Source organism: Podarcis gaigeae (assembly GCF_964106915.1).
Source record: "Podarcis gaigeae genome assembly, chromosome: 9".
Classification (NCBI taxonomy): Eukaryota; Metazoa; Chordata; class Lepidosauria; order Squamata; family Lacertidae; genus Podarcis; species Podarcis gaigeae.
In genome coordinates this window covers 70,013,444-70,038,899 of record NC_139685.1, presented here as the reverse complement: position 1 = coordinate 70,038,899, position 25,456 = coordinate 70,013,444, and the positions used below count along the sequence as shown (strand labels likewise).

At 45.8% G+C, this 25,456-nt stretch overlaps 1 protein-coding gene across 2 annotated transcripts in view; it reads left to right on the top strand.

Annotated features, from left to right (window-relative positions):
* Nucleotides 1–25,456, top strand: part of SHROOM3 (shroom family member 3) — a 208,949-nt gene that overhangs the window by 37,827 nt on the left and 145,666 nt on the right. The window contains exon 2 of one of the 2 annotated variants that reach the window (XM_083756224.1): nucleotides 6,331–6,485. In XM_083756224.1, the coding sequence (XP_083612350.1) occupies nucleotides 6,331–6,485 (155 nt within the window). Of the gene's footprint in view, nucleotides 1–6,330; nucleotides 6,486–18,280; nucleotides 18,537–25,456 lie in introns of those variants that run through there. The other variant, XM_083756229.1, reaches the window with a different exon arrangement.

Below are 25,456 nucleotides of genomic sequence, written 5' to 3'. Positions count from 1 at the left end.
AGCTGCAAATCAAGGGCCAATGGCAGAGGCCCAAATCCTGAAATGTTCTGTGATTGGATATCATGCATTGAATTGGAACACAGGGGCTCAGAATCCTTAGTCCAAACTCAAGCTCAGGCAAACACAGACCACTGAATACATAACCAGATGGTTGGCTGGGTGTGAAAAACGTTCAGGACAACTCGGGGGGGGGGGACTGTTGCAGCAAGCAAAGTCCCAACTATCCCATCTGTTGCCTTCTTTTTTCAAATCTGCATTGAAAGGTAATTAATAATAATAAATTTTATTTATACCCCACCCTCCCTGGCTGGAGCCGGGCTCAGGGCAGCTAACACCAGTAAAATTACAATAAAAACATAATGGGGGGGGACCCAATTTAAAGATTTTTTAAAGTTTTTTTTTTAAAAAACCCCAATTTAAAATACAGGTTAAAATGCAGCCTCACCAAGAGACCCCGTGTGCCATCTGAGGTGTTTAGAAACAATGGAAGAGAATGCAGCTGTGGCACTGCCACCTTAAAGAGTCTTTTTGCCCAAGGTTACAGGGCCTGAACTCAGTCAGCCCTCCTTGACATTCTCCAAGCCTGATGCAATGGCAGAGCTTGAGGTTTCAAATTTTAACAGCACCCTGTGCAACACCCAAATTTGGTCCTCCCCGCCTTCCATTCTAGCTCATAGTTGCAGAGCCCCCTTGTGGCACCCCCAGACTCTGCACCCAGGGCGACTGAACCTGTCACGCTTCTCTAAATCCTCCTCTTCCTAGAATTGCATTTTCTTCCACTGTGTCCAAACACCTTGACTTTGTCTTCTCAAAGGCCAGGCAAAAATTGGTGTTGATACAGAATGCAGATGCCAGGCCAGATTTCTGGTGAGAAAATCTGATGCCCTATAGAGCCATTTGTTGCTCCTTGTGAATAGCAGGAGCAAAATATATTAAAATACATTTAATTTCCTATGAATTACTAAATATAGAATTTGTGTTACGATGCTGCGGCAGTTTGATTGTCTTAGCAGAGTTAATACTTATATTACCTTACCTGGTCATTGAGCAAAAATGCTGCTTCGACATTTGATGCTTTCCTTGTTTTCATATTTATAGCTCACTCTTTGTTTAGTAAGGAGATGACGAGAAGGAGCTTCTCTTTGCTTCCTAAATAGAAATCTCTCGTGGAGCCAGAAATGACTCTGCTCATGCAGGTGGAAAATCAACTTAAGGGCTAAGCCTTCTTTCTGCTATTGGATTAAGAATTCAGAGTCGCCACAAGGAGTCAGATAAGGAAGCACAATCCTGTTTACACCTTTGATGCCAGCAGCAAATTTTGTTTTCTAGCAGGTTTCTAGTCTTCATGATCGCTGTGAGAGAAACTCAAATATAAATCTGCAACTTTTTCATGCAACCACACAAGTCGCTCTCTCATTATCTTAGTTTTATTTTATTTTTTAAAAAAGCTATTTCCTGAAGATAGTGTATTATCAGCACCAGCAGTTCATTTGTGCTGATTGGAGAAGAGAAGAGCAGTTGCTGTGGCCCTCAGTACTCCTTCTTCCTTCCAGATCAGATTTCCTTTCAAAATTTCAAGGTATGCAGGAATTATAGGTTGCATTTCCCATTTTGTTGCATTTATGAGGCTGTGTCCAAACCCTGGCATCTCCAGGTGGAAACTAGAGGGGCCCTTCTCTGAAATCCTGGAGATCTGCTGCTAGTCAAAGTAGACAGTACTGAATTAGGTGGACAAATGGTCCAAATCCTTATGACGTAGCTTCCTATGATTGCTATATAATACTTAGCAAAAAAATCCAAATAGATAATATCTCATTTGCACATTTGTATATATAGTAGCACAATGACAAACCTAGACAGCATCTTAAAAAGCAGAGACATCACCTTGCCAACAAAGGTCCGTATAGTTAAAGCTATGGTTTTCCCAGTAGTGATGTATGGAAGTGAGAACTGGACTATAAAGAAGGCTGATCGCCAAAGAATTGATGCTTTTGAATTATGGTGCTGGAGGAGACTCTTGAGAGTCCCATGGACTGCAAGAAGATCAAACCTCTCCATTCTGAAGGAAATCAGCCCTGAATGCTCACTGGAAGGACAGATCATGAAGCTGAGGCTCCAATACTTTGGCCACCTCATGAGAAGAGAAGACTCCCTGGAAAAGACCCTGATGATGGGAAAGATGGAGGGCACAAGGAGAAGGGGATGACAGAGGACGAGATGGCTGGACAGTGTTCTCGAAGCTACCAGCATGAGTTTGACCAAACTGCGGGAGGCAGTGGAAGACAGTGCCTGGCGTGCTCTGGTCCATGGGGTCACAAAGAGTCGGACACGACTAAACAACTAAACAACAATATATAATAGCTAAATTGTTTTATGTCACTGTCTCCTTACCTTACTATAGTGTATCTGCAGAAAACACAATGCAGACAACTGTTAACAGATATTACCATATCCACATTGGGGATAAATGGAAACTTTTGGTTCAGAATGTTGTTTTAGCATCTAGTGGTGCTCCAGATGTTCTGAGGTCTCCTTCCAGTGTGCCAATATCACCACCTCCTTTGCAGTTTGGGCTGCAAAAGATGTCCACTGAGCTATTTCCTTCAGCTTGCCTCTCTGCACTTGCCCAGAGCGGACTCAGTCAGCTCTGTAGTTCTTGTTGAAAACAATGAATACTCTTATAGTTAAACTACGGAACTCGTTCCCACCAGTGCTTTTTTCAAGAAAAATAGGTGCCGGAACTCACCATGAAATTGAGTTGCTGTGCTCACCAGCCCTGAGCTGTTTTGTTTCTTTGAATAAAGAGTTAACTTCATGGACAGCTTGTGAGTTATTGCAGACCTGTACCCAACACCCGAGGGACGCGGGTGGCGCTGTGGGTTAAACCACAGAGCCGAAGGCTGGCTGTTCGAATCCCCGTGACGGGGTGAGCTCCTGTTGCTCGGTCCCTGCTCCTGCCAACCTAGCAGTTCGAAAGCACGTCAAGTGCAAGTAGATAAACAGGTACTGCTCCGGCGGGAAGGTAAACGGCGTTTCCGTGCGCTGCTCTGGTTCGCCAGAAGCGGCTTAGTCATGCTGGCCACATGACCCAGAAGCTGTATGCCGGCTCCCTTGGCCAGTAAAGCGAGATGAGCGCCGCAACCCCAGAGTCGGCCACGACTGGACCTAATGGTCAGGGGTCCCTTTACCTTTTTACCCAACACCTGCCACCTGACACTGAGTAGGAATTTAAATTTGCATCTCTCACATCCAGTGATCAGTTCTAGATGCTGCCCTGGATTATTTCATTGGTTGCTCAGGAGCCTGTGGGATTCAGTGGCGTAGCGTGGGTTGTCAGCACCCGGGGCAAGGCAAGTAATTTGCGCCCCCTAACCCGTGGATTTGCGCCCCCCTAACCTTAACCCCCAGATGTTGCGCCCGGTGCGGCCGGCCCCCCCTGCACCCCCCCCGCTACACCACTGGTGGGATTCCCAGGTTTTTAGGCTAATGCTCACCTAGATCCCAAAGCCTAGAATAGACTTCCTTCTCTTGACCGCTTGGACAGTATCCCCAGTCTTGCTACCCTGAGATCAAAAGACCAATCCCAACTCTTTACTTTTCTTTCCTGGCAAGGTCTCATGTTGGCGTGCTGCGTTTCATGTTTCCTGATTTCACTGTTTCCCAGTCTTGTCTGTTGAAACAGGTGCTTGGTGAAATGGGTGGTGTCTCCCACTAGGCTTTTGTTTGCCTTTGCAATCATAGTGACGTTGGCTGAAGGTAGAGTTGTGTATCATGTGACGTCACTTGCTGAATCTGTTGTCTTGGGGTTGACACCACACCCTAAATGCAAATACTTCTTCCAGGTTTATTTTCAGAATATGGCCCTGTTTCAACTGCAGTGCACTGGAAGCTCAAAGATGCTGTCGAAAACCCAGGGAGTGATCTAATTTTGAGTGAAATCACTTCAGCTCAGCTTCAGCCCTAGCCCTTGGTGCTCTTTAGCACGACAGATCCCTTATATATCCTATAGGTAAAGGAACCCCTGACCATTAGGTCCAGTCGTGGCCGACTCTGGGGTTGCGGCGCTCATCTCACTTTACTGGCCGAGGGAGCCGGCATACAGCTTCTGGGTCATGTGGCCAGCATGACTAAGCCACTTCTGGCGAACCAGAGCAACGCACGGAAACACCGTTTACCTTCCCGCCGGAGCAGTACCTATTTATCTACTTGCACTTTGACGTGCTTTCGAACTGCTAGGTTGGCAGGAGCAGGGACCGAGCAACGGGAGCTCACCCCGTCGCGGGGATTCCAACCCCCGACCTTCTGATCGGCAAGTCCTAGGCTCTGTGGTTTAACCCACAGCGCCACCTGCGTCCCTCATATATATCCTATAGGTCACTGCAATCAGCAGGAGAGTTTCTCCTCCAAGTCCCCCAAATACCAGAAACCTTTACTATTTTTAAAACTCTTTTTAGCTGATTTTATGTTTGTTATTTGCCTTGAGACATCACTAAAAGCCAATTGATTGATTGATTGTTAATAATAAAAAGCACAGGAGCAGATCAACCAGCTTGACAGGCTAGCTTCAAGTTTACTATATATTTTTATCCAGGTGGATAAAAACAACTGGTTTATACAGTATACGCATAGGAGCCAAACTGAAGCAATATATTGATGCACAGCTTTCTTATGTAATGTGTGGAACTTCTCAAGCTCACTGTTTGCCTCCTAAATATATGAACCAACCTGGACCACGTGATCATCCTCTGAGGCCCTTCTTCGTGTGCTTCCTCTGCAAGAGGTCCAGAGGATGGCAACACGAAAACAGGGCCTTTTCTGCAGTGGCTCCCCGTTTGTGGAATGCTCTCCCCAGGGAGGTTTGCCTGGCGCCTTCATTGTACACCTTTAGGCACCAGGTGAGAATGTTCGTCTTCAACCAGGCCTTTGACTGACTGACATCCTTTACCCTTTTAAGTATGTGTGTTTATTTTTTTTGGGGGGGGGGGGTTATTCTTTTGTTTTGTTCTTGCTCTTGTTTCTACTATGTATTTTGTATTTTTATTTTGCCTTTTTATGCTGTGAACCACCCTAAGATCTTCAGATGAAGGGTAATATACACATTTAATAAAATAAAGTAAGTATTATCAAAGAGTGCTTTTGGACCGTTACAATTTTCTGGTGCATTCAGTCACTAATCAGCAAATTCAGACTGCATAATTATAGTTGATTGGGAAGCCTTACTCAATAAACCCACTTTCCCCAAAAAGATTGGACTTTTTGCAGTAAGTAAAGTGATGCCAAAATGCAATGGTGCAGTGTCACTTAATCTGCCTGCAGATTTCTCCTCGCAGTTTCCCCCACCTGCAGTTTGAATTGGCACAGCCCAACAAAAAGTCCTACCACATGACTCTTGGGATTGTTCAGCATGGTTCTAAAACACCGGCCACAGTCTGACAGGCCACATCGCATATGTTTCAGGAAGTTTTGTTCCGCTTCAGGCCAGAAGCACCAAGTTGAGGAGTCCTGGCACATTCTGATTTCTGTGTCTTGTTGACTTTTGGTTTCAAGGTTCAGGCTGTTTCCTTGTAAACAAACGGTTCTGAGAAAGAAAGAAAGAAAGAAAGAAAGAAAGAAAGAAAGAAAGAAAGAAAGAAAGAAAATTGTTAAACTGGATAGAGCAATTCAACTTGGCAGATACATTGCACCATCTCTTGATATTTCTTAAGTACTGAAACAAATGAGGCACAACTGGAACCTGACAATACTGTACAGTGGTACCTCAGATTAAGTACTTAATTTGTTCTGGAGGTCCGTACTTAACCTGAAACTGTTCTTAACCTGAAGCACCACTTTAGCTAATGGGGCCTCCTGCTGTTGCCGCGCCGCCGGAGCACGTTTTCCGTTCTCATCCTGAAGCAAAGTGCTTAACCTGAAGCACTATTTCTGGGTTAGCAGAGTCTGTAACCTGAAGCGTATGTAACCTGAAGCGTATGTAACCCGAGGTACCACTGTATTAGGAACTGGTGACAGATAGAATTCCCTGTGAGATTTGTGCTTCCTAACAGTAGGAACAACTGAGCACTAGGGTGGGGGGAACCTGCCAAAGGAGGCTATGAAATATTGTTTCTGGAAATCTTGCAAGAGCTTTGGGGCTGAGAACTGAGTCAACTTTCAGCAGGGCTGAGAACAACAACTTTATATTCGTGCGGCATGTAGAAATAAGTTTGAACGTCCACAACAATTTCATTAATTTCTCTAGGGTGGGAGGAAGGGGTGAGTGGCGAAAATCAATCCTGTTGAAACCATTGTTCTGTTTCTCTCCTTGTGCCCCACCCCCACCCCTCAATCCAGATTGAAGAAGGAGGGAAAGCAGATTTATTGAACTCTCAGCTGCAGCCTGGAGATGAAGTGGTGAACATCAACGAGGTGGAGCTCAGCAGCTCCAGGCAGAAAGCCATCTCCTTAGTGAAAGGCTCGTGCAAGAAATTGAAACTGCTTGTCCGCAGGTAGGTAAGCGTAAGCCACGAGAGAGGTGCAAGGAGTTGTTGCGTACTGTAAGGGGTATTGGGTGGTTGCTCGAGAGCAATCAGGCAAGATGCCTCACTTGTCTGTTCTAAAGCTTTATTATTGGTGCTAAAAACCTTTACAATTCAGAGCGCCTCTATTCCATGTCTTGCTCATTTACTGGCAGAATCTGAGAGTGGGCGGTCCTTAAATCTTCTCCAGCAGAGTAGATTCTTGACCCCCAGTCTACGCCTCCCCTCTCTGCGCGAAAGCCTACTGCGCAAGGAAGGCTTGGGTAAAGGGGGACCTTCCTCCTCCCCGCTTTGCCCAGGCAAGGTGTCCTAGCACCGCCTTGCACCCTCCGAGCTCTGCATCTCCTCCCCACTAGAGGTGTGGCTTCCTTCCTCCGCTGAGGAAGTGCTGCTTCCCACGATCTTTGGGGGCTCTCGGTAATCCATCCGCCTTTTCCCCTCTCGCCCCTGAGCCGATGGCAGTTCCCTGACACATACCATTGCAATTCTGTCACAGTTCTTGTGGTGCTTGCTAAAATTATGTGGCTATCAAATACCTAGGGATCGCTGTTGCTCACCTAGCCTCTTGTTTCATAAATGCAATCCAGATAGCTGCAAATGAGTCTAAACATAATGGCAGTGATTCCAACACTCGGTTTTTCGATGGACCACTTGAACATTGCTCAGGGTCTTGGCAGGCCGGCCGCTTAATGATGCTACAGCAGGCAGAAATGCCATGTGCTGTACTGGCTTTACCCCTCCTTACCTGGTGTCGCTCAACAATACCACTCGTATTGAGAAGGTCCAGGCTGTTGGGGAGAAAAATAATTCTCCTTCAAAGAGGAGGGTGGAGGTGCATTAAAAGAAGAACCCAGCAGCTGATCCTGTGTGTATTTACTCAGGCGAAAGCCTCACCAAATCCATGCTAGATGTCCATAGGACTGCAGCCTTAGAAGCTTGATCTCGTGCACCTTTTCTCAAAAGGAAGCCTGTGTTCTGTATGCCACTTACTTACAAGTAAGCTTTGAGGCTCACAGACTGTAAATCTTGGTTGGTTTTATGCCTCACCTGGTGTCTCCCAACGATACCATTCATACTGAGGAAGAAAAGGCAGGGATCTCAGAGTTCTTGAGGCTGAAACCTTTATTATTTCCTTATAAACCTCAGCCTCCCAAGGAAGCATATCTTTGAAATGAATTCCTTGATAATTCACAACATCCCTTCCGTGGAGGTTTTTAAGCAGAGGTTGGATGGCCATCTGTCATGTATGATCTAGCTGAGATTCCCACATTGTAGGGGGTTGGACCAAGTGACCATTGACAGTGCTATAGCTATGGGGGGGGGGGCTAGCCTGGTATTATGATTTTTTTGCCCCAGGTGAAGCCTCCAGAGGGGTGCCAGTGAGGTTCCCAGCCTGTATGTGTATGTGCATATCTAAATGCATGGGGAGGCAGTGGCATAGTGTGGGTTGCCGGTGCCCGGGGCGGCGCAAGTGTTGTTTCTCCTGATGGACTGGGCAGCTGGGGTGGGGGGTACACCAGGTGTGTGTGCACATGGAGCCCGTGTGGAATATGAATGAAACCCACCTCCAATAGGCTCCTCAGCCTCTGCCTCCATCCACCTGCCCACTAGACCAACCTGCTTGCCATTGCACCTCAGCTCCCAGGGCTCCATGCCTGTTATGGGGTCACCTGATTGTGCCCCCTCAAAAATGTGCGCCCGGGGCCATGGCACCCCCACGCTATACCCCCTGGGGGGTCCAAACTGGGTCATTGACCCGGGTGAAATAAAGCCTAATTTCTCCCCTGCCCTTGGGTCTCTTCCGGCTTTACCATTCTATGGTTCTGTGATTGTGTGACATCGGTTGCTCCTATCTCTGTGCATCTTCAGTTTCTTCCATTTATAGAAAAAAAGACACACACACCCCCGCCCAGTCCACACTCCGATTTTAACGACCTGATCACCGGCGGTTAGCAGTCCATGAGAAAGAAGCCATGCATGGGGCTCTGTCCTCCCCCCTCCCTTTCCCCCTTTTAATTTGGTCTATTTTTAGATCTAAGTTCCCTTTCCCCGCCCACACTTTATAGCAAGAGTTCTGCAGGTGGAGGCAGAGCAGTTCACCTGGCTGAGCACACTGTGCTTCCAGAATGGCTTATCTGAGTCAGAATCGGGTCAAAAACAAAACAAAACAACACAGAATGCATGCAGTTTCAGTGCCGATGTTAGCCAAGCCCAAATGGTTTGCTGACTCCTTTCAGCGAGAACAATCCGCTCGCATTCCATTAGCATCACCTGAGCAGCGCGGCCATTTCCAGAGCCTGGGACACCTTCCAGATTCTCTTTTAGCCCTGTTAACTGGTTTGTGGCCTCTCCCCTGAAAGAAGCAGCTTTTGCTTATTTGCCTTCATTGGTCAGTTGCACACCCCTTCACTTTCTGGGTCAGCATTACTCTTCCCATACTGATTTATAAATAAAAGCACTATCATACCACTCTGACAGTCCTGGAGGATCCTGGGAGTTGTTGTCTGTTCAGAGAGCTGGGAATTGTGACTCTGTGACATCGGCAAACTACATGTCCCACGATTCTGCTTGACAATCAAAGGGGCTTGATTGTGCTTTAAACACATGGGGTGGTTATGACCCTCAGTTACCGTATTTTTCGCTCTATAAGACGTACCAGACCATAAGATGCACCTAGTTTTTGGAAGAGGAAAACAATAAAAAATATTCTGAATCCCAGAAGCCAGGACAGCCAGTGGGATCGCAGCGCAGTGATCCTGCTGGCTGTCCTGGCTTATGGGATAGGCGCACGCAGCCTCTTCTGGGCAGGGGGAGCCTTCATCCCCTGCCCAGGAGAGGCTGCGCACGGCTAAGTCTCCCTTTAAAGAGCGCGTGGAGCGTGTGTGCGGCTCTTGGGGGCTTTTCCCCGAGGAGGGAGAAGGGCAGCCCTTCACATGCTCCATGCGGCTCTTTAAAGGGAGCGCTGAGCAGAGCCTCCTGCCTGCATTCACTCCATAAGATGCACACACATTTCCCCTTACTTTTTAGGAGGGGGAAAGTGTGTCTTATAGAGCGAAAAATACGGTATATTCAAGACTGTGTTTATGGTGAGAGCCCGTAAAAGCACAAGAGCACCATAAAGTTAACTCTTTTTTTTAGCAAAAACAGGATCTGCTCAGGCTTAATGAGCCCAGCAACATATCTGTGGCAGGTCTTGCCCCATGAATCAGTTGCTGAGACTGAAGCTCCCCACTTCCCCAAAGGCATCTAAGTCCCTTCCTTTCCAGGGTTTCCTCCAAGCAATCTGATACTATGCCTGAGTGAAGCTAACTACTCATCCGCCCTCTTCATTCCTCTCTAGGTTCTGGGAGACCAGGAGGGAGGGGAGTTTGTTGCAGCAGGAGGGGAAGACACTTGTGACTCTTCACCAGCCAAACTCATCTCTGCCTCTTGGCCTCCTCCTCTCCTGCTTCAGCTTCTACCTCTGATTCTGGACTGCTGTCTGCCACAGATTCCCCCTGCTCACTGAGCCCTGTTACATCTTCAGCTTCCGACACCTCCCCCAGTCTTCTCCCTCTTCTCCCTGTGACTATTCATCGTCATCCCACCACCACTCCCCAGGCTCTGAGCCATCTTCACTTGAGTGTTCCCCAGCTGGTTCCTCCCACCATTCCTCAGTGTCCTGTCAGTCAATGACAACCAAACAGAGGACTGCATGTGACCCCTGCCCTGAATGATATACTAACCCATGTTATGATGTCATCATGCTGGGTGTTACTCACCCATGCTCCATATTATTGGCTGCTACTGGTATGGATGATCATATAGAAGAGGTTATGACCTCGCATTATGGGTTGGTGCTTACAGATTATCCAAGAAAGGGCTGGTAATTAGACAGGAGGCTGCCATTTTGGATAGTAGCCTCATGTGTGGCATGATGTGCAGTTCTTCCCTGCTGCCTGTTGGGAAATGCATGTTTGCAAGAATAGCTTATAAAGCTCTCTGGAGCAAGGATCGCCTTGGGGGGGGGCTTGCATTGTTTTATAAGAGTAAAGTACCGTATTTTTCGCTCTATAGGACACACCCGAACATAGGACACATCTAGTTTTAGAGGGGTAGAACAAGAAAAAAAATTCTCTCCCTCTCTGCGCAGCACCCCTTCAGCGAAGCAGCAGGAGAAACTGAGCCCCTTCCATTTCTCCTCCCGCTTCGCTGAAGGGGCGCTGCGCAGAGAGGGAAAGTAACACAAAGCTCTCCAGGCTTCAGCGAAAGCAATGTGAAACCTCCGGAGCGCGGCGGGAGCGCTCCTGCTGTGCTTCAGAGGCTTTGCGTTGCTTTCGCTGAAGCCAAGGAGCCTGCATTCACTCCATAAGACGCACACACATTTCCCCTTAATTTTTCGAGGGGAAAAAGTGTGTCTTAAAGAGAGAAAAATACGGTATCCTGTACGTTGACAAATAACAGCAAAACACCTCTCCTACATTCAGTATGTTCTGGCTATGATCCACAAAAGAACAGTTGGTTTAATAAGCCCTTAACTCGCTTGAACTTCTGTTCTCACAGAAGAAACCTTGGCCAGGATGTGATGAGATTCATTTGTTACTTCCTCGCATTTGACTGTTCAGACAGAAGCAATAAAGCGGAAGTGTGTTTTGCGGGTTTGGGAGTTGGCTCTTTCTAGACAGATAAACCTCCATGTATAAACAAAAATGCTTGCGTCATGGTCACTGAGTAGTGCGATAAGTAGACCATGGATGCTGGATTGATCACCAGTAAAAGCTAGGGAGGGTCCAATCTGTCAATCTTGGTTTCTTTCAGTTTGCCATATATCCAATCAGTTTGCATTAAAATTAAGTCTTCATGAAAATTCACCAGCATATATAATCTGGCGAACATAAGGGAGAAATTCACAGAGCGGGTGGAATTCTAGTCAAGTTAAAGGTAAAGGACACCTGGACGATTAGGTTGAGTTAAAGGCGACTATGGGGTTGCGGCGGTCATCTTGCTTTCAGGCCAAGGGAGCCGGCGTTTGTCCACAGACAGCTTTCCGGGTCATGTGGCCAACAGGACTAAACCGCTTCTGGCTCAACGGAACACCATGACGGAAACCAGAGCCGTTTACCTCCCCACTGCAGCAGTACCTATTTATCTACTTGCACTGCCATGCTTTCGAACTGCTAGGTTGGCAGGAGCAGGGACCGAGCAACGGGAGCTCACCCCGTCACGGGGATTCGAACCGCCGACCTTCTAATCGGCAAGTCCTAGGCTCTGTGATTTAGACCACAGCACCACCTGCATCCCCTTAATTCTAGTAAGGAGCTCTGGTTTAATGAGCAGTTTACCTATCTCAGTGCTGCTCACTGATACTGTTTAGCTGTGAAAAAATAAGTACCTCTTAGTAAGTCTGCCTATGATCCTCATACACTTAAAATCCCAGTGGCCTGACTTTTCTTTCAAATTGCCCTGCCTTCTACCCTTCAGTGCATTTATTATATTGTTTTACATCTACTGGTTTAATTTATTGCCGTACAGTTCACTTGGCCTCTACCATGCATTTTATGATAGGGGAACATGAACTTTCCGCAATATAGCCGACAAGTCACTCCCAGACCTCAGTTTCTTTCAAAGGGGGAAACCAAAGCTGACTCAGGTGAGTTCTCAGGTCACCATAAGCGCACAACAGCTATTGGAAGGCATGCAAAGAAAACAGTAAATAAAAATGAATAGGGGCAAAGGCTGACGTCCATTTGATGGATGGGATAAATATATATAAGGTCCACAAGCAGCGATGTGCATCCAGCTACCCAGCCCCCACTCCCCTCTGGGGCTGATCATGTTGCCACCGCAGAGCGGTGTTGTAATCTGCAACTCGTGAGGGAGAACAGATTTTTATCATGTTTCAGCAGTCATGCAAAGCAGGGCAAGCGGGAATCTCAATGGACTTTGAATGAAGGACCATTTCCCAAGCAGTAACAACACAGCAGGTCTAAGGTAAAGGTAAAGGTAAAGGACCCCTGGATGGTTAAGTCCAGTCAAAGGCGACTATGGGGTTGCTGTGATCATCTTGCTTTTCAAGCCGAGGGAGCTGGCATTTGTCCGCAGACAGCTTTCCAGGTCATGTGGACAGCATGACTAAACCACTTCTGGTGCAACGGAACACCGTGATGGAAATCAGAATGCACAGAAATGCCATTTACCTTCCCGCCACAGTGGTACCTATTTATCTACTTGCACTTGCGTGCTTTCGAACTGCTAGGTTGGCAGGAGCTGGGACACAACAACAGGAGCTCACCCTGTTGCGGGGATTTGAACCGCCAACCTTCTGATTGGCAAGTACAAGAGGCTCAGTGGTTTATACCATAGTGCCACCCACGTCTGCAGTGAATATATAACTACCTGAAAAGCCAAATATTTGTGGCTTGTGGAGGAACACTCATGTAGTCAGCTTGTGTCTGGTCTGGGCTATACCAATTCAGCTTGCAGTCAGGAGACCTCACATGACTGGGGGCACCTCTACTCCCCTCTGCCTCTGCCCCAATTCTCCCATTTATAAAATTAGATGTCAAGAAGAATTCATCTCACATTTTTTCTTAGAGTCATACTGTGGCGTTCATACGGAGCCCCCGGTCGTCTCATGGACTATTGACCGTACACCACTAATCCGCTGCCACCAACCAGGTCCTCCCCAGTAAATCACTTAGTCACAGTCAGGCTCTTAAGTTAACAATGAAGATTGTAGTTTATTGCAAACACAAATAAACTTTAAATGCATTCGAAACACTGTTACCCTTTACCCTTATTTTAGTCTTATTTTATTCTGTCTCTAACTTTTCTACCTCCCCTCACACAAGAACCAACTGCACTAACTGTCTCTCTATTTCCATCTGTCTGCCAACGGCTTTCCCAACCACCTTTTCCCAACCAACCAACTAACTAACTAACTAAACCTCAGGCTAAGCCCTTTTATAAACAGGTAGGCTTCGCCTCTGGCTTTTCTATTGGTCCAACTATTAACTCTTTCTCTCCTCCTGTTCAAAAGAACGGGCAAACGCCACACATACCATCATAGACTGTAGAATTGGAAGGGACCCCGCCGGCCATCTAGCCCAACCCCCTGCAATGCAGTAATCTCAATTAAAGCATCCATGACGGATGTTCATCCAACCTTTGCTTAAAAACCTCCAAGGAAGGAGAATCCACCACCTTCTGAGGGAGTCCATTCCACTGTAGAACAGCTCTTACTGTCAGAGAGTTCTTCCTGATATTTAGTCCGAATCTCCTTGTAACTTGGTTCGAGTCCTGCCCTCAAGAGCAGCAGAAAACAAGCTTGCTCCACCTTCCATGTGATAGCCGTTGGGATATTTGAAGATGGCTATCCTTTCACTTGGGACACAGGTGGTGCTGTGGTTTAAACCACAGAGCCTAGGACTTGCTGATCAGCAGGTTGGCGGTTCAAATCCCCACGACGGGGTGAGCTCCCGTTGCTCGGTCCCTGCTCCTGCCAACCTAGCAGTTCGAAAGCATGTCCAAATGCAAGTAGATAAATAGGTACCGCTCTGGCGGGAAGGTAAACAGTGTTTCTGTGCGCTGCTCTGGTTCGCCAGAAGTGGCTTAGTCATGCTGGCCACACGACCCGGAAGCTGTACGCCGGCTCCCTCGGCCAATAAAGCGAGATGAGCACTGCAACCCCAGAGTCGGCCACAACTGGACCTAATGGTCAGGGGTCCCTTTACCTTTACCTTTACCTTTATCCTCTCACTTGCCTCTTTTCCAGGCTAAACACACCCAGCTCCTTCAACCGTTCCTCATAGGGCTTGGCTTCTAGGTGCTTGATCATCTTAGTTGCCCTCGTCTGCACACGCTCTTAGTATTGTAGCTTTCCATAGGTGCCAACTCCCTGGGGCCCCAGGTGCCCAAGCACCCACAAAATTCCCCATGAAGGGGCCAGGCACTCACAAATTTCGGTGCCAGAACCATGCACGCAGCAGGTTTCCCACGGTCGTGGGTCCAAGCTGGCACTCCTGTAGCTTTCGGGGTGCAGGGGATTTGTTTTCTAAAATGGCCGTGGGATGGCTTTGTTGAAGCAGATGGTTTTTAGAAAAGTGTGCCCTGCCGAGAGCACTTGGTTCAGGCTTCCTGTTTTCTCGCCTCATCACTTAGGATTTCTTTTCTGGAGTTTTCTTTCATACTTCTGCAAACCTGGAGGTTCACCCAAGTCTCTTGTGAATGGATGGTGCTGTTTTGGGCTACATAAGTATTGGCACCTGGAGAAGGATAGGGGTCAGCACACTTTTTCAGCCGTGGGCCTGTCCATCGTCCCTCAGACCATGTGGTGGGCTGGACTATATTTTGAAAAAAAATAATGATCGAATTCCTATGCCCCACAAATAACCCAGAGATGCATTTTAAATAAAAGCACACATTCAACTCATGTAAAAACAGGCAGGCCCCACAAATAACCCAGAGATGCATTTTAAATAAAAGGACACATTCTACTCATGTAAAAATACGCTGATTCCTGGACCGTTCGTGGGCCAGATTTAGAAGGCGATTGGGCCGGATCCAGCCCCCGGGCTTTAGGTTGCCTACCCCTGATACAGTGGGTGGTACCTCGAGTTAAGTACTTAATTCGTTCCAGAGGTCCGTTCTTAATCTGAAACTATTCTTAAACTGAGGTACCACTTTAGCTAATGGGGCCTCCCACTGCCGCCGGAGCACGATTTCTGTTCTCATCCTGAAGCAAACTTCTTAACCTGAGGTAATATTTCTGGGTAAGCAGAGTCTGTAACCTGAAGCGTATGTAAACTGAAGCGTATGTAACCTGAGGTACCACTGCATAGGAGTTAAAGGAGCAAAAGGAAGCTTAACAGCCAGAGTCCCTCTGAATCAAAGGAAAGATTCCTGCCGCTTTTTAGCATTCTTCAGTCAGGTATTGCATTTCTTCTTTCATTACCAGGAGTTAATGGATTATGCCTCAAGAGTATCTGGCATTTTTACAAAAAAAGCAAGATGCCAGAATAATAGTTCACAAACCATGTTAACCTAATCTCTCTCCCCCCCCCCCGCCTTTAATTTTGTTGTGGCATTAATGTCACTTCATGTGAGCTTTGGCACACAGTGCCAAGAAAGTAAATCAACTAAATCCCACTTTTGTGAATGAAATCAATTAGCAGATGGATTTGGTTCCAGTGATTATGAATCCAGTCGTAGCTTTGTAAGGCTTGCCGCAGCAGCGGATGCTAATGTTCTGCTCGAGTTAGTTTTGTGCAGTATTAATCATCTTCTTCTCTTTCCCCGCCACTCTATGGGTGGTGCTGCAAAGACATTTCATCAGACCGGAAGCTTTAAATGTGAACTTTTAGATGCACTGGCTTCACATTGTTCGGTCTGGTTGGAACCATTTGTAATACTTCTGTCACAAAGGCTGTGGTACACAGAATCACAAAGCCTTTGGCTAGTGAGTCTAAAGACAAAAAAGTCTTCATTCAGAAGATCCTTGGGTAAACATAGAAAGCTGCCAAATGGGAAGTGTGCACATGATCACTTTTCTATGGCTGGGTTTTGAAAATCCACAATGTAAATCTGGTGGCAGTTGTGTGCAATGACGGACATAATGGTGTTCACACTCTGTCTGTCTATCTATATCTATCTATCTATCTATCTATCTATCTATCTATCTATCTATCTATCTATCTATCTATCATCTATCTATCTATCTATCTATCTATATCTATCTATCTATCTATCTATCTATCTATCTATCTATCTATCTATCTATCATCTATCTATATCTATCATCTATCTTTCTATCTATCATCTATCTATCTATCTATCATCTATCTATCTATCTATCTATCTATCTATCTATCTATCTATCTATCATCTATCTATCTATCATCTATCTATCTATCTATCTATCTATCATCTATCATCTATCTATCTTTCTATCTATCATCTATCTATCTATCTATCTATCTATCATCTATCTATCTATCATCTATATCTATCTATCTATCATCTATCTATCTATCTATCTAATCTATCTATCTATCTCTATCTATCTATCATCTATCTATCTATCATCTATATCTATCTATCTATCATCTATCTATCTATCTATCTAATCTATCTATCTATCTCTATCTATCTATCATCTATCTATCTATCATTATCTATCTATCTATCTATCTATCTATCTATCTATCTATCATCTATCTATCTATCTATCTCTATCTATCATCTATCTATCTATCTATCATCTCTATCTATCTATCTATCTATCTATCTATCTATCTAATCTATCATCTATCTATCTATCTATCTCTATCTATCTATCTATCTATCTATCTATCTATCTATCTATCTATCATCTCTATCTATCTATCTATCTATCTATCTATCTATCTATCTATCATCTATATCTATATTAGTACAGTGGTACCTTGGTTCTCAAACGCCTTGATTCTCAAACGCCGAAACCCTGGAAGCAAATTTTTCAACAGTTTCAAATGTTTTTTGGCTATTCTGATTGGTGCCTGCACCAATCAGAAGCTGTGCCTTGGCTTTCAAACATTTCGGATGTCTTATGGATTAAGTTTGGCGCTTTCGTTTTTTAATTTATTTTGTGTTTTTGTTTTTGAGGCTTTGTTGGTTAATTTGTTTTTGTGACTGTGTGGAACCCAGTTCAGCTACTGATTGATTGATTGATTGATTGATTGTGTGACTATGGAAATGGATAAAAGCACCCCCCCCATCCAAACTGACTATCTTCAGTGCAGGGGGGAATTTTTTAAATTTTTATCATCTACAGTACTGTCTTACAGTGGCGTAGCATGGGGGGTGCAGGGGGGGCCGGCCGCACCGGGCGCAACATCTGGGGGTTAGGGAAATCCACGGGTTAGGGGGCACAAATCCATGGGTTAGGGGGCGAAAATTACTTGCCTTGCCCCGGGTGCTGACAACCCACGCTACGCCACTGCTGTTTTACTTATTTTATAGTACAGTACATTGATTATTGCTTTCATTTTATGGATCAATGGTATTGTTAGATAGTAAAATTCATGTCAAATTGCTGTTTTAGGGATTGCTTTTAAAAGTCTGGAATGGATTGATCCATTTTGCATTACTGTAAGTGTAAGGGAAAGTGTCCCTTGGTTTTGGAATGTTTTGGTTTTGGAACAGACTTCTGGAGCAGATTAACTTTGAGAACCAAGGTACCACTGTAAATCTAGATTTCACTGCCTAGGCTTTCCTTGTGCTTGTGTGCTCTAAGTTCCCGATGGCCACTGGATGCAAAACAGCTCATATTTACACTTTTTGTGTGTCTATGGGTGTCACCAACACATGCGCATCAAATTTCACCTTTCTAAGTTGGCCTGGGATATTTCCACCGTATTTGACAATCTCCACGTTTGCGGGGCAGAGACATACAGGTGTCCTGTTTCCAGACTTTCCTAGTGATTGGGATCTCTTGACAGGTTGCCCTCTTGGGTGCTTAATTCCCAAGTCCCTTTACAGAGAGATTTGGGGTGGCAGTGGCTACCACGTAATAAATCGCGGCGCTGCATTTCTCTGGCGTGTTTGCTTGTTCGGGATTTACTTCTGTTCCAACCTCTCTCCTGTCTCTGTGTGTGGCATAATTGCATTCCCCAAAACTCCTGGCAAAAGCTGACTCACACTCCTCCGCCACTTCCCGTTTTTTTCCATCTGCTTCAGTCCTTGTCTGCAGCCCAGCCTGCTGGCAATTGGCAGGTAGAGCAGTAATCTAAGAGCAGCATTCAGCAGTTGGCTCTTCATAGCGCCGGCAGGCAGCAGACAGAATCCACCTGCCTCATTGGCCTGCTACTGATTTGCCGGCCTCCAGTTAGTTCCCTTATGTACCAGCAACAGCCTGCTCAGTCCTTCTTCCTTCCTTCCTTCCTTCCTTCCCCGTAAACGTGTTTGAGATGATCACTGCTTTGCCGCCACTGCCGCCTTCGCCTCTTTCAGCACCTCTCCAAACAAGCATGGCTGTCGACAAGACTCTCCTCCGGATTCTGTAAGGTAAAGCAATCTTTGCTGAACTCAGCGCCGAGAAGAAGGGAGAGTTGAATCTGGAACCTGTGTACACAATGGCTCGGGAGGAGGGAGGTGGAAATCTCAGGAATCCAGGTGGCCGGCTGCAATGATTCTTTAGGGCCCATAAAGTGGACAAACAAGTCTCCCGGTGATGACAGCAGAAGAAGTCGCCCAGGCTCCCTGAGACAAGTTTGCATCCTGCCACAAATAGAGACTTTGCCCAGGCTTTGCTGGAGTTTTGAAATCTTGGCTGGGGAGGTAAGGACGTTCTGTTAAGAGGTGTTGCTTCAAAGTTGAGGCCTTGAGATTAAAAATTAAGGAAGGCCGCCTGGAGCATGAAAAGAGTTGGCTTAAAGCCCTGCGCATGACGTGGGAGGTGTACGGTTTAAATCTCATAGTATGTTCTGTGTCCTACAAATGATTCACCTGCTGTCTCGGGGCTTTGCTAGTGAAACTTGAAAATGTAGAGGCTGTTCTGTGAGAAAGGTGGCCACTTTTCTTTCTCTCTGGCTGCCCCCGCCCCCCTGCCCAGGCAGAGCTCCTGTCTCTTTAACAAATGTGTGATTGGGAGAAATTCAACAGGTGAAGCTTCTGCTGGCATAGAGAAGCAGTGGTGGGAAATCTGCTGAACTGACTTCTACTGTATTTTTCGCTCTATATGACACACCAGATGATAAGACGCACCTAGTTTGGGGGGGAGGAAAGAAGAAAAAAAAATCTGAATCGCAGAAGCCAGAACAGCAAGAGGGATCTGGCTTCTGGGATAGCCGCTGGGATAGCTTTGCGTGAAGCCTCCGCAGGGCACGGGGAGCTTTCATTCCCGTGCCCTGCAGAGGCTTTGGGCCGCTAATCCCGAAGCTAGAACAGCGAGACGGAGCGCTTTGCGCAGCTAACCCCGAAGCCTTTGGAGCGCAGCGCGAGGTTTCAGGCTGCTATCCCGACCCCTCTCACTCTCCAGGCTTCAGCGAAAGCAACGCATAGCCTGCGGAGCGCGGAGGGAGCGCTCCCTCTGCCTTTGGAGGCTTCACGTTGCTTTCACTGAAGCCAAGGAGCCTGCAATCGCTCCATAGGACACACACACATTTCCCCTTAATTTTTAGAGGGGGAAAAGTGTGTCCTATAGAGCAAAAAATATGGTACTTAGGGGCAGACAAAGTGGCTGATTTTAACGTCAATATGGGGTGTGTGCATGAGGGTTACAGAGCCCTTCCGCATTTTACCTACCTGCCTGTTGTCCTTTTGCTGCTTCACTGGAAGTGAGCTGGGTTGGGAGAAAAGTGACGGATTACAGGGCCGTAATTTAACAGGGCTCAAGGTTACCTGAAGTTGTTCTTTTGAACCCGGAAACACCGTCCCAAATTCCTGCGAGTTTCAGTTGATGGTTGTAATTATTTGCAAATGAGAGGAAATCACTCTGCACATGCTTAGAGGCACTCTTGTATTCCATGCTTCTCAGGTTCCGGAGGGAAGCCTGGCAAGGATAACTACCTAAGCCTGGATTCAAATAAAAAGCCCTGATTGTATATGATAAGAGGATTGCTGAAACAGGGTTATGAAATTGACTTGCAGAAATTGAAGGTGTCTGCAGTGAAGCAGTCAGGCAAATGCTCTGTTAAACACTGTTTAGTGAAATAGATTGGTGTAAGAGGCCCAGAGGTGTCAATGTGACTTGGCATTTGAGGCCAGTATGTTTAAGTTGAAGAGATGTCTGCAAAGGTTGCTTTGGAGTTTGGGTGCTGTTTTGCAGGGTCAGGGGCTACAGTTTTAACAGTTCAGTCCTATCAATTGCAATGAAAATGTGCTAAATAGCAATCTAAAGATGACTCACCACCTAAAGACTCAGAGGCCAAGCTGATCCAGAAAACTAGGTTGAGGTTGGTCAAAATTTATGTTACATATGAACAAACAACTTTTTTGAGTTTTTGTTCTAGTCTGCTCTATGTGTGAATCGATTTGGTGGAATGTGTAAAATTTTATTTCTGAATGGTGTAACCTTCCATCGTCAACAGATCTCCGGGAAGTCCCTTCAGTTTATTATATAACTTTGTGGAAGAACATGGGTTTGCTGCTGTACATTCTTGTGTTGTTGAGCACTTTGTGTATTGTTTGTGTATTGTTTTATTATTTATTGAATAATAAATAATTTTTAGAAGGCATCTGAAGAAGACATCTGAATTTTTAGTAGACATCTGAAGGCAGCCCTTTATCGGGAAGTCTTTCATGTTTGACATTCTATTCTGTTTTTATATATGCTGGAAGCCGCCCAGAGTGGCTGGGGAAACCCAGCCAGATGGGCAGGGTATAAATAATAACACCATTAATTAATTAATTAAATTTGTATATTGCCCTTCAGCCGCAGATCTCAGGGCAGTTCACAACATAAAAATACAATATAAATGCACTAAATACATGATAAAAACAAGGAGGGGGACCAATAGCCCCATCCCCCCATAAATACATCAAAATATTAAAAGGGGGTATCAGCTATTTATCAGCCAAAGGCCTCGTTGTAGATGGGTGTTTTCACCTATTTTGTTCTTCGACTGACTACAGTCCCTGGGGTTGGGTGCAGCCGGCCTTTATAGGCTGGGGGTGGACCAGAGTGAAGCCTGCTCCGCTTCAGTCTGCTCCCAAGCCCCGCCCACTCACGCTGGCCGGATTGGCCAGGATTCAAATGGTGGGAAAGCCCACTAATCCGAGTGGCCGGCCCAGGGATTCCCCCAACAGCTGGCTGCCTATCCCCAGCTTTGCTCCCTGGGCTTCTGAGCCTGCAACAGCCACCCACTCGGGGAAGCAGTCGTTGGGCAGTGTTTATTCCGCGCAGCCCAACCTGATGCTCTCCAGATATTTTGGAATACAACTCCCATGTGGCTGGTGCTGGCTGTGGCTGATGGGAGTTGTAGTTCAAAACATCTGGAGGGTACCACATTGGCAACAGTTGGCGTTGCCTTGGATGCAAAACCCAAGAGCAGGTTTCAGTGCACAGGGATTCTATAAACTCCGATTGTGTATTACTCATTTTTGCATCTTTCATCAAGATGTGCTGACCTTTAAAGCCCTAAACGGCCTCGGTCCAGTATACCTGAAGGAGCGTCTCCACCCTCATTGTTCTGCCCGGACACCAGCAGCAAGGGCCTTCTGGCAGTTCCCTCACTGTGAGAAGCCAAGTTACAGGGAACCAGGCAGAGGGCCTTTTCGGTGGTGGCACCCACCCTGTGGAACGCCCTCCCACCAGATGTAAAAAAGAGAAAAACAACTACCAGACGTTTAGAAGACACCTGAAGGCAGCCCTGTTTAGGGAAGCTTTTAGTCTTTAATAGGTTATTGTATTTTAATATTCTGTTGAAAGCCGCCCAGAGTGGCTGGGGAAACCCAGCCAGATGTGCAGGGTATAAATATATTATTATTATTATTATTATTATTATTATTATTATTATTATTATTATTATCCTTGCAGCAACTTTGTGAGAAGGTAAGGCTGATCCATGCAAGGCCATCCACTGAGCAGGAGAATTGAGCCCAAACCATCCTGGAATGATGCTGTAAATGCACTGTTTTGTACTGTGAATACAGAGCCAGCAGCGCCAACAATTTCAACTTAATTAATCGGTATTAAAATACTTTGATCTTTGTGGTACAGATGATGGACATTAAGTGGGGAAGAGAGCATTATGTCTTCTTCTTCTTCTTCTTCTTCTTCTTCTTCTTCTTCTTCTTCTTCTTCTTCTTCTTCTTCCCTCCTAGGACTCTATATGTTTTTTTAAAGAACCTGGGTAGACTTAATCCTGATTTAGGTGTGCAGTTCCACAATGGTGCCACCCTAGTTTGCACTGGGTGAGACTATGCCCAATAACATACACAACTTTATCAGATGTCTTATCAAACTATGATGCGATGGACTTTGAATTGTGAGTAAATTTACCGGCTAGGTTTTTGGTTCCAATAGTGAAAAGATAATTCTAGATCTGAGAGCGATGTGCGTCTTTCAATCTACGCTGCTGCTACTTTTCCAGTAGTTTTGCTGTTTGGCTGTGATATGTGAGATTCTTAGCGAAGCATCACCTATCTTTTCAAAGTAGGAGGCCAGAGCCTGAGTTAGAGGATGGATGGCAGCTAACAGATTGAGGTTGAATCCTGACAAAACAGAAGTACTATTTTGGGGGGACAGGAGGCGGGTGGGTGTGGAGGACTCCCTGGTCCTGAATGGGGTAACTGTGCCCCTGAAGGACCAGGTGTGCAGCCTGGGAGTCATTTTGGACTCACAGCTGTCCATGGAGGCACAGGTCAAATCTGTGTCCAGGGCAGCTGTTTATCAGCTCCATCTGGTACGTAGGCTGAGACCCTATCTGCCTGCGGACTGTCTCGCCAGAGTGGTGCATGCTCTGGTTATCTCTTGCTTGGACTACTACAATGTGCTCTATGTGGGGCTACCTTTGAAGGTGACCCGGAAACTACAACTAATCCAGAATGCGGCAGCTAGACTGGTGACTGGGAGCGGCCGCCAAGACCTTATAACACCAGTCTTGAAAGACCTACATTGGCTCCCAGTACGTTTCCGAGCACAGTTCAAAGTGTTGGTGCTGACCTTTAAAGCCCTAAACGGCCTCTGTCCAGTATATCTGAAGGAGCGTCTCCACCCCCATCATTCTGCCCGGACACTGAGGTCCAGCTCCGAGGGCCTTCTGGCGGTTCCCTCACTGCGGGAAGCCAAGTTACAGGGAACCAGGCAGAGGGCCTTCTCGGTAGTGGCACCCGTCCTGTGGAACGCCCTCTCACCAGATGTCAAAGAGAAAAACAACTACCAGTCTTTTAGAAGACATCTGAAGGCAGCCCTGTTTAGGGAAGCTTTTAATGTTTAATAGGTTATTGTATTTTAATATTCTGTTGGAAGCCACCCAGAATGGCTGGGGAAACCCAGCCAGATGGGCGGGGTATAAATAATAAATTACTATTATTATTATTAGTGACAAACGATTTTGTGGTGCATATAAGTGAAGCTTGAACCTATCCATCTGTAGGAAATTGTGAATGTTTGAGGTGGGGGGGTAGGGGGGGGAGAGAGACCCACTGCCCAGTAGTTGAAGGCATTCCTTGAACCTACCTGGTGCTGTTGTAGTCTTTTGTAGTTTAATCTAGTTAAACTGCGGAACTCCCTGCCACAGGAAACAGTGTTGGCCACCAATTAAAGGTAAAGGGTAAAGGGCCCCTGACCATTAGGTCCAGTCGTGACTCTGGGGTTGTGGCACTCATCTCACTGTATTGGCTGAGGGAGCCGGCGTACAGCGGCATGACTAAGCCGCTTCTGGCGAACCAGAGCAGCACACAGAAATGCCGTTTACCTCCTGTTGGAAACCGCAGGAGGGGAGAGTGCTCTTGTGTTCGAATCCTGATTGTGGGTTTCCCGCAGGCATCTGGTTAGCCCTTGTGAGTACAGGATGGTGGATTAGATTGGCCATTAACTTGGTCCAGAAGGCTGTTCTTATATTCTTAAAATCTTTTGTGAGGAAAGTCTCTGTTACAAGGAATTTTCCTTTTCCTTTTTGTTTCTTGCTGTCTTTCATTGCTCTTTGCGGATTGTTGAGTGTCTGTCAGGATACATGCAGTTTAAAGCGCTGACAAATGTGTTTGGGGATTTAAAGGCAAATGAGAAACTGGTGCAGAAATGTGAACTGAGTTTAAGTTAGGCAAAATGAGAAACTCGAATTTGCAGATTTGCCCATCACTGCTCGAAGATCACCTGGATTGTTGCTTATTTGTTTTTAAAGGTTATGGAGACCCTGACTGGCACACTATGTGGCCCTGTCATTGTGTAGAGCTGCCAATTAAGTTAAAAAATAAAGAGAAAGGGAGATAAAAAGAAACTCCCAAGTTATACCTAGCTTCTAATTCAGCCTGGATAATACAGTGCTGTGGTAAAGAGACTGAACTGTGAACTCCCTGGTTCAGATTTCAAACGGGAGGCCTTAGGCAAATCTCTGTCCCTCAGTCTCCCATCTGTAAAATGGGGACAATAATACATGCCTGTATTACAGGGTTGTGAAGTAATATATACCAAGTGCTTTAAAAAAGCGAGATTTAAGTGCAACAATTTTAATTTTCGTACTCTCAGAAGAGTACTAGTGATGTCACATACTGGTTTACTTCAGCAGCAAAATACTGTCATTTGGTTCATTGTTGAATTATTTTTACAAACTGGAGTTCCCAGAGACTCTACATAACAATTACTTCAGGCAAGTTGCCTTGTGAGAGCGGATTCCTGAAGCGGGGCCCTTTTACTCTATAGAAGTAACAATAGTGATTTGATTAATCACTACTTTAAAAAAAGAACCACCTACAAAAAAAGATAGAGATGAAAGAATGAGAGAGCCACCTGGAACTTTTCATTCTTCCTTTATGCCCAAGTTAAGCTCATAAATACCAAATCACAACTATTGTGTGTGGAAAAATTCTTGCATGCCAGCAAACCCAGCCTCTGTTAATTCCCCACCAGTCATTGCCTCATATTACAAAGGTGTAAATGATCCAGATTCGAAAGTACGCTATTGAGTAGTGCAGGGCAAGGTGGGGAGATTAAAATTAATCTTTTGTCACTTTGTAAGACAACTATTTCAAATATTCTACTTTTAGACAGCTTTTCAAAAAACATCTGAAGGCAGCCGTGTTCAGTGAAGTTTTTAATGTCTGATGTTTTATTATTTTTTATATTTTGCTGGAAGCTGCCCAGGGTGGCTGGGGAAACCCAGCCAGATGGGCGGGGTATCAACAATAAAATTATTATTATTATTTATTTCAATGAACTCTGTGTATGTCCATGGCATGACACCTCCAGTTATCTGTTGTGACGCATTGCCCCAGTGTGATAGAGGCTTCCCCTCAGAAAACGTAGTCACTTATTTTATTTACCA